The following is a 10272-nucleotide window of genomic DNA, read 5'->3' as shown; positions in this document are numbered from 1 at the left end:
GTGCTCAGAGCAGGTGGCCTGAAGAATGGCTTCTCTGTTTACAACACACCCAACAGGAATTTAGGGTCACTGTGACAAGGGGCACAACACTTGTGACTTTCCTGTGAGCAAAGGTCGCACACATGTACTCCATACACTTCCACATGGCTTCTGAACAGTACCAATGAGACAAGGCTCTTCAGCGTTTAGTGAGGGAGGTGGGCATTGTCCACTGATCCATGGTGATCCATGGAAGTCCTAGAAGTAAAGATTGAATTTCTATTTTCAATAAATTAAAAATAGTAATAAATAAAAATAATTCTTCTTTCAAAAAAAAAATAGTAAGTGCTTCTCTGGCAAGCACAGGGATCTGAGTTCAATCCCTGGTTCCGGAAAAAAAAAAAAAAAAAAAAAAAAATTTTTAAAAAGGATTTTGGGGCTAGCAAGATAGCTCAGCAGACTAAAGCACCTACTTAGGCAAGCTCTGGCAAACACAGGGACTGCAGTTCCATCCCCAGCACCACATGCAGTACCATCCCCACCCCAAGGGCATGCTGAGTAGGCCAGAGTCAAGGAGGGTTGGCACACACCTATAATCCCAGTGCTAAGGGTTATTGAAAGCAGGAGGATCACTACAAGTGCCAGCTGTGTAGTTAGACATTGCAACAACCAAATACTTAAAAAAAAAAAAAAAAAAAAACCTTTTCTAAGTGGAGCACTCCAAACATGCACTACCAATCAATCACAGCTGACATGTGAATAATTTTTTTTTAACCCATATGCCAAAGAAGGATGAACAAAAAGTCTTGGTGTTTAACTATAGGCCAATGAAAAATTTTCTCAGAAAATTTTCATCACAAAAAATGAATGAAAAGGCCAGCCAAATAGCTCAGTGGATTAAAGTGCCTACAAACAGGTGCAGGGGGCAGGGGTTTGATCCACAGGCCTGCAGTGCCAGTCCCGCCCCAGGGAGCCCTGAGACAGCAATGAAAACTGGGCATGGTGGTGCACGCCTATAATCCCAGCTCTTGGGACACTGTAAACAGGTGGATCACTACAAGTCTGATCTAGTAATGAGACCCTGAACACCCGGTAGACCCTTTCCTAAAAAGAAAAAAAAAAATACAAAAATGAATGAAAATAACTGCCTGGCTGGAGCGACAGCTCAATGGTCTAAGCCCCTGCCTGGCTTAGTGTAAGGACCTGAGTTCCATCCCTAGTATCGCATGCCGTGTGGGCCCCAACAGGGGGTGTGAAGTTGCACATCTGCAATCCCAGTGCTGGGGAGGCTGAGACAGAAGATCACTATGAGTCCAAGATGCCTAGCAAGACCCTTTTCCAAATAAATAAATAAAATAAAGCTAAAAAGTAAGTACAAAAATGCTGGGGAAAAAAGAGGCCATATTCCCCTATGACAGAATAGTCAAACTCTTCTCTACCCTAAGAGAATACATTGCACAACACATGAAATAATTTTGCCACAGAGCATCAAGAGCTTTTGATACTGTTGTCTTTTTAAGTCCCTATAGTATTATATAACAGAGGTAACAATTTCACTGCCTATCTAATAAACCTGTTAGGAATATTAAATAGAGTTCTCTATACAAAATGCTCTAAAAACTGTCATATCCAAATATAAAATTATTTTCAATTATAAAATGTTTAGAACTCAACTTAGCATGCATTTACTAAGAACAAGTTATATAGGTACACTCCACTAAATGTTCAGTATTAGTTGCTAAGTGGAGCTCAATTTCTAGTATCAATTTACCTAATGTTATGGAAACAGGTATGAATACATGGCTCTATTAAGTGATAAAACATGGTACACTGACTTTAAGAATCTATATTTTAAAAAGAGAAGAAGAGAATAAAAGGTATAAGAGAGTTAAGTGCAGACACATTTTAATGAAAGAATGAAAGACTCAAGATGGTCCTGCATGTGTGATTGGACTTGGTAAGACATTACAGAGAGTTGAACCACACCCCTCACTAAAACAAAAGAACATGGAGAGTTCAGGAGCAGAAACTCACATGATATCCAGTGTGTATTTAATACTTGCAGCCCACATTTTTAGAGTTTAACAGCTGTATGTGTTTAGGGGCAATTACACTGTTGGACAGGATAGAAAATGAATTCTAAGCATAAAGTTAATATAATTATGATATATAGATGTAGATCTAAGCCCAGGAATATAAATTTATGTGTTAAAAAATGAATAAGATAGTTTTTTTAAACAATGGAGTACCATTCAGCCACAAAGAAGGATAAACTTGACATATTTGTAGTTAAATGGTTAAATCTTGATATTATACTCAAAATTAAGATAAAGCAGATAACATACATAAATACCACACTTTCTCTCTAGTGTGACAAACTTAAAATGTAAATAAAAACCCAAATATATAACACATATTGTGAAATAGAAATTATTCAAAAGGAGAGAAAAATATCAGAAAGGGATAAAATGGAAACAAAACTTTGGAAATAAAGGTGGGAAGAGAAGCTGAAGGGAGGGGCAAGGAGTAGAAAGAAAAGAGGAATCAAGTTATATCCTGCACAGGTACAAATTCTCTATAATGAATGTGAGCATTATTTATATCTAAACTGTACCAATAAACTAAATAATAAAAAAAAGATAAAGGGGTCCACCAAATAGCTCAGTGGATTAAAGTGCCTGCAAGCAGGTGCAGGGGCTGAAGGTTCGATCTAGGGCCTGCAGTGCCAGGCCCACCTCTCAGGTGTGCTGAGACTGCAATTGAGACTGGGCGTGGTGGTGCAGCACCTGTAATCCCAGCTCTTGGGAGTCTGTAAACAGATGGACCACTAGGAGTCCAATCTAGTAGTAAGACCCTGAATACTCTATAAACCCTTCCCTAAAATACAAAAATAAATAAATCAATAAATAAATAGAAGATAAAGACTTTTGGCATAAATGGTGACTTATAACATTATCTGACAAATATACTAACATCTGATATTAGTATTTACCATATACATACTGCTGTGGTTTATATCTAAAATCCCCCCACCCACCAAACCTTATTCACTCACAGTGGAGCTTTGGACCATGTTTAGATCATGTGTACTTGCTGTTGGGAAGTGGGATTTTGTGAGAAAAGGTGTGTCACTGATTGATAATAATCATGAGGTGAATTAAACCTAAACTACAACTCTTGAGGCTGTTTTCCTAAGTTTCATGTACAGTGCTATTAAAATTTCAATATTACAGGAGCTTAATTTTTTTTCATGTAGAAACCATAAGGCAAAATGATAGCATATTCAAACTTTGGTGAATTAGGAAAAGTAATCCACTGTCCTGTCAAATTTTTAAAAATTTGTTAGTATTAAACTGAGATATAAATATAAATTAACCTGCATTAGATGATCTGGCATTCAGAACCCTAACCTGATATTGTAGCAATATCTAGATTCAGGAATAGAAACATTTTTGCCTTACACAGATATATTTACCTATTTTATGAATATTTGTTAGTGATCACAGACGAAATTATTTAACCTGTATGTTTCAATTTGTCTGTTTAAAGAAACAACCAAACTACCAGTATCAGAGAATGGATGTAATAGCTGTGATAATGTATACAAAAGCAATCACTAAGGTGACTGTCATAACAAATGCCCAATAAAAGGTAGTTACTATAATTGGAGAAATACAGTATCAGAATCAAGAAGGGAAATGTTTCACCATACCATGTAAAAAATGGTAGGCTATTGTATGTGTGCTTATTGAGTTCAGTATCCCAAATATTGTAATAGAGCAGTACTAAAAATGTATTAATTTTAAGAAGAGGGTACTATCTACAAATTAAATTATTTAAAGATGACTGACACAAAGGGGTATATTAAACTTAGAAACACGCAAACAACAACAAAAATCAAGGAAACGGAAATATTTCTTCATTTATATAAAGGGCAGCCATTCCTGTATTTACTCATGAGATTATCAGAGAAAAAGATGATATAAAATACAGTAGTTAAAAAGTAATGCTACAGACCAAAAATAGGAAATGCAAGGTTTGAAAGCTAAATTTGGCCTACCATCTGTTTTTGTAATAGTTTTATGGGCAAAGTCCGTTTGGTTCATACTGTCTATGGCTGCTTCTTAGCTAAAAATGTAGAGCTGAACACTTGTGACAGATACAATTTAGCCTAAAAAGTTTTAATTTTGTACTAGCTGTACTTTCATGAGAAAAATTTGTTCTCTCCAGCTATACACAGGTAGCAATAAAAATAGTTTGAATGTGATATTGAACAGAAAAAGGGATACAGAGTTATCCATAAGATGATACTCTGTAAGAAGGCTGCATGTATCTATACAGAGATAAAGATGAACTAAAAACTTGTATACTTTTAAAATATTATTGGAGACATTACAGGGAAATTTTATATTGGTTCTTTTTTATATTTTCCAAGTTTTCATAAAAACACCACACAAGGAAGTTACATATCTCTATGCTGCAGAAGTGTAAGGGTCATCAAACACTTTGAAAAAAATCATGTAAGCATTTCAAGATTAGTGGATCATATGGTTTTTGTTTTAACAACTTACCTCTATCATTGTAATGCAAAGTAACTTGTAGACTATACTTAATTCAAGAAGCATGGTTAGGTTCCACTACAACTGTATTTATGAACATTGAAATGTGAAAATGTAGACTTCCCCTGTTGTTTTTTTTTTTTTTAACGGATATACCACTCTAATTTATTCATGCATCATGGGTGGTTGGGATATTTTCACTGCTCATTTGTTTTTTTAAATAATTTTATTGAGGAACAAACAGCAAAAGACAGTTTCAAAACCGATTAGTAGGACAGTTTCAATACTCAATACATTGCATATTGTTGTCTTAGTGGCTATTCATTGTACAAGATGGGGTTGTACAAAAACTAAAATTGAGCTAGACTTGGCCCATGGCATAGATGAAAGATATGTAGTACTAGAGAAGTTTGAATTTTTCATATATTAATTTACATTGTTCAGAATTTTGGTCTTTGCCATCCATAGTATCACCCATTTGAATTTTTATTTATGTAAAGAAATATATACTGATGAAATAGTCCGTTCTATTTCTGAAACAGTGCTTTTGTGCATTAGGACTATTACTAGGTATATTTAGTCCAGTAATACCAGTATTTTTTTTAACATGACTATCATCCCCTTAAATAGTAGACAACGTTTTATTATTTAAATGTATAACAAAATAATCTGTAGGTCACCAGTTTTTGAAGTGTGGATTAGAAATCAGTTTTTCCTAGCTAGTTATGGTGACACACACCTGTAATCCCAGCACGCTGGAGGCCAAGGCAGAAAGATCTAAAGTTCAAGCCCAGTCTTGGCAATTTATGATTTAGCAAGACCCAATCTCAAGAGAGAGAGAGAGAGAGAGAGAGAGAGAGAGAGAGAGAGAGACTGACTTAAAAAGGGCTAAGGATGTAGCTCTTTTTAAATGCCTCAGGTTTCATCTTTATGATTTAAAAACAAATCAGTTTTTCCAGTTTTAACATAATTGGCATACTGTGGTATTAAAACAGTTAGGTTCAGCATACTTGTGGTACATGAAGCACTGAGTTACTCTACCACTGTGACATTTAGCATGCAGAACTGCAGTACAAAGTGAGGAGAATATGAAGAATACTGCTGCAGATATTTCACTCTGCACTTAAACTACAGAAGCAGACACACAGACAATATCTAAACAAGTACCTGTAGCTGTACTGCAAAAAAATTATGTATATAGGCAGGATGGTTTTGACAAGTGTACTGTGCATTTTTCTGCTCTATGGAAAGGAACAGTTAATACTTAATCTTTTTTATCTTCTTTTTTCAATTTTTTGTCCTTTTTATCTTAATTTCTTACATATTTCATTCTTTTTTCTTTCTTCCAATTTTCATACATATATCTGGTAATATGAATAACTAATTGCAAGACAACACTATGCATTACAAAAATACTGTGAAATTCATATTTTATTAAGTGAAATTCTGAATCACTTGTAATTTTGTTTTAATACTATCTTGTACCTCTTTAAAAACTAAGAAAGTTTAAAAATTTTTCATGAAGACTAATGCTTGCACTTCATATAAATTTTACTTGCCATACATTACTTTTCTTTTGATTATTTCAGCCATTTAAAAACACAAAAATCACCCTCACCAAATAATCACTTAAAAAGAAGTATTGATAATTTATCAACACTTGCACCAGAGAAATGAAGTGGGTTCACTTAAGATCACTTATAAGAAGGTAGAACTCAGCTTATAATCTGAAACAGTCTTAATGTTTTACTGACATTTACAGATTAAAAGCACTACTTTGTGAAGTAGTATATGCATTTCATAGGAAATACTAAATAAAAACTGCATGATCATTTGTTAGAAGTGATAGGGAGTTTCTAAACTGAAATTAGATTTAAAGATGCTTCCCAATAGCACTTTTATAAATAGTTCCTCCTTACTTTTGAGCTGAGTAGTAACTATATCTTAATGTTGATAGTTACTACATATTAAGAAGCTGGGATGGGGCAAGGAAAGGGGGTGATGTGGAAGTGGAACTAAGATAGGTAATGCATCATATGCATAGACAAGAATCTGCAAAGCTGGTCAGCCAAGAAGCGCTTCAGCTTACATGATAACACTGGCAAATATTTATACATGAATTTTTTTTTGAAAAATAAAATATTCATAAGGTATGTATTTATCTTTTTTTAATGATTCTGCATTTAATTGGCTTTTATGGACTAAACTGACCAAACTTCTGATCTCTGTCACACAGATTAAACTTGTTATTGTATTTACATTTTCACCCATTTAAAAATATTTACCTCATAAAGTGTGTTGTATGTGGTGACAGTCACAGTGTTTGTATGCAACATCAGTCTTTCTCCAAGAAGAGTAAAGAGACTGTGGGTATGCATGATTTCAACTTTTCTCCTGGAAAGAAAGGGGGAAAAGAAACCATGAATACACTGGAGTTTCTAAACAAATAACACAATTTATACGCAGACATAACATCATACAAGTAATTATATTAACTTCCATCCACACACACACGAATTTATACCACAGCTGCCTCCTAAAGTCCTAAGACCATATTTAAACATTCTTCAAAAATCTAACTAAGCTAAAATGTGAAAAATATAACCTATAGAAACATTAACAATTATTATTTTCAATTTTCTTATTTTTATTAATATATCTTTGCACTACAAAAGGACTACATTATTGTAGGGAGTTGGAACATGTATATAACACATATATTTGGAATTAAGTATTGGCCTGACAGGCCATATAACACAAAAATCTATTAAATTATTACAAATCTTAACTAAAAAAATCTAAAATTATGGTTAAAAGTAAATACTTTAGGTTGATAATAGAGGCAGAAAGCAAAATAACTATTTCATATATTTGTGGTCAGCCAATGGGATTTTAAAAATCTTTCTTTTTACTATTAGTTAACTTAACTATTTCCTTCATACATCCATAAATACAAAAGAAAGCTCTCCTAAAGTCTTCCTGGAACACATAATTCCAGTTCAAAGAATTAGGATATACTTCATATTTGTGTCACTTTCTTAGAATTCAAAATCTGGGTCTTTTTGGGATCCAAAGCCCAGTATTTCATGTCTGTCTTTGACTTTCTATTGATCTATATTTTATTTTGACAAATGAGATATACACTGACTATGCAATCACCAAACCCTTGTGCTTTGTTTCCAGACACTTTATTTAAGTGAATTCTAGCCAGTGTGCATAGAAGACTTATATACCACTTTTAGGGCTGGCCCTAGAAAGTGCACTCACATACCCATTATGCTCTTTCCTAAGACAGCAGCACAGAAGCTATAAGATGAAGACAACACAACCGCAGAACAGAAGAAACTGTTATTTGGGTTACCTGGGTCTCTTAAACACTACTTACAAAGTGACCATCTTTTGGGGAAACACATTTGGATATCATATGAATAGGAAAGATACTACTATTTTGGTAAGAGAACTTGTCCTCTATTACAGCAGCTATTGTTACCTTAATACAGAAACCAAATTATAAATCACTTATAAAAATACTACTCAGACATCTGCTTTTCTAACATCAGTCCCCAAAACAAACACATGGAACTACTCACTTCTCTTAGTCCTCCTCAGTCCAAGGAGAAAAACAGCAAAATTACCTAAACTGCAGAGGAAGCCTGTCCATTAGTCATTTTGCTACATTTGCAAAAAGTAAGAGTGGAAAGGGTCAACTAAATACCAACTAGAAAATAAAACAGAATTTACAGATCTTATGGATTATGGAAGGGAAGGTTTAAGTCATTTTTAATTTAAGCCACACCCAAGAAAGGGCAGAGTGGACTTCCTCTTTTCCAGCTGGAACCATGGAGGGTGTAGAGGAGAAGAAAAGGAAAGTTCCTGCTGTACAAGAAACCCTTAGAAAAAATGAAGACATTTCACAGAGCTGAAGATAAAGCACCTCAGAAAGAAGTCTGCCCAGAAGCTGCTTCACACGGAGAGAAGGAAGCCCATCTACGAAAAAGCCGGACACTATCACAAGGAGTACAGACAGACATACAGAACTGAGATTTGAATGGCTAGGATGGCGAGAAAAGCTGGCAACTTCTATGTCCCTGCAGAGCCCAAACTGGTATTTGTCATCTGGATCAGGGGTATCAATGGTATGAGCCCAAAGGTCCGCAAGGTGTTGTAGCTTCTTCACCTTCACCAAATCTTCAGTGGTACCTTCGTTAAGCTCAACAAGGCTTCAGTTCACATGCTGAGAATTGTGGAGCCATGCATTGCATGGGGGAACCCAAACCTGAAGTCAGTAAATGAACTAATATACAAGCGTGGCTATGGCAAAACCAATAAGAAGAGAACTGTCTTGCCAGATAATTCATTGGTTGCTTGATCTCTCAGTGAATATGGCATCATCTGCATGGAGGATCTGATTCATGAGATCTATACTATTGGAACATGCTTCAAAGAGGCAAATAACTTCCTGTGGCTGTTCAAGTTATCATATCCGTGAGGTGGAATGAAGAAAAAGACCACCCGTTTTGTGGAAGGTGGAGATGCTGGAAAAGGGAAGACCAGATCAACAGGCTTATTAAAAGGATGAACTAAAGGGTCTATCATGGGGTTTTTATGATTCGGTCAGTTAATAAAGTATCTGCTTTGAAACTGGAAAAAAAAATATATTCTTCAATATATTCTCAATATATTCTCTGCTACACAGAGCTGGTATATGATATGTCTAAATTAAGCTATCTGGAATTGAGAATAATCTCTCCATTGTGTCACCACAATTTTAGCTATGAAATGTCCTCTTGATTACTCCAAAGCAAATGCTTAGACAGATGCCTAATTCTAGGTTTGGAAGAGATTCAAAGAATAATGTGCAAATACCAGGAAAAGTTGGGTCAGCTTCTTCCTGCAGTTTACATTAAAAAAAAAAAACTGCTTACCAATAAATTTTGCTATACAGCAGTGTAAAGAAAGCCAAAAATGCAATTCCATCCCCCATCTGAGACAGGAAATGAGTCCTCCAATACTGTACATGACATGATTTTGTTTTCTATAGTCCCTCTAATGAAAGATTTTAGGATTTTGTTTCTTAAACAAAGCAGTGTGTGTGTGTGTGTGTGTGTGTGTGTGTATGTGTGTGTGTAATACAAACATATCAAATAAATACAAACATAAATATATATTTTTGGTATGTATATTTTTCATAAACCTGCCATGAGATAATTTGCAGAGTGGAAAATTTCTTTTTCCTATCCTTTTGTTTGTCCTTACCCCTGAATTCTAAAGACTTTATTTGGACAGAAGGCATAGCAGAATTACTATAGCACCTGCACTACCATGTTTCCTGAGACCAAATACAAAAGACTCCTTTCCTACCATTTCCCTTACTTAAGAAAGTATCCCTTTTAAAGAGAAATCACTGGATCCCTAAATTCATACAGGAAGACATGGACCTTCACTTCTATAATAAAATGCCAGCCTCAGATTTGATTTTCTTATTCCTTTCACAGAAAATATTTCCCCATGTTACAGTCAGAAGACAGAGAAACTAAGATACCTAATATCCTGCCACTATGATGGAGTGTTTATAAGGGAGAAAGTTTATGGAACATGTTAACTTTACAGGGATAAGAATGGATACAAAAGGAGTTACTTCAAAATTGTCTGGTTCTTTACTCTTTTTTTTACTTTTTTTTTTCTTTTTCAAACTTTTATTGATAAACAGATAGCAATGAGACAGTTTCAAATC

General features: G+C 34.8%; 1 protein-coding gene and 1 non-coding gene across 9 annotated transcripts in view; one reads left to right on the top strand and one right to left on the bottom strand.

Moving 5' to 3' along the window:
- LOC111816744 lies at positions 1-124 on the top strand. The gene has a single exon (XR_002821080.1). It is a non-coding gene; the product is annotated as a small nucleolar RNA SNORA11 (small nucleolar RNA).
- The window catches only part of Nbea (neurobeachin), a 760086-nt gene that overhangs the window by 529221 nt on the left and 220593 nt on the right, over positions 1-10272 (bottom strand). For all 8 annotated transcript variants that reach the window (XM_004631077.2, XM_023714988.1, XM_023714990.1 and 5 more), the window contains one exon: positions 6824-6932. In XM_004631077.2, the coding sequence (XP_004631134.1) occupies positions 6824-6932 (109 nt within the window). The remainder of the gene's footprint in view (positions 1-6823; positions 6933-10272) is intronic.

This window comes from Octodon degus, unplaced genomic scaffold (genome assembly GCF_000260255.1).
Source record: "Octodon degus isolate 3935 unplaced genomic scaffold, OctDeg1.0 scaffold00038, whole genome shotgun sequence".
Lineage (NCBI taxonomy): Eukaryota > Metazoa > Chordata > Mammalia > Rodentia > Octodontidae > Octodon > Octodon degus.
Note: the sequence above shows the minus strand (reverse complement) of the source record. Positions and strands in the feature narration are given on the sequence as shown.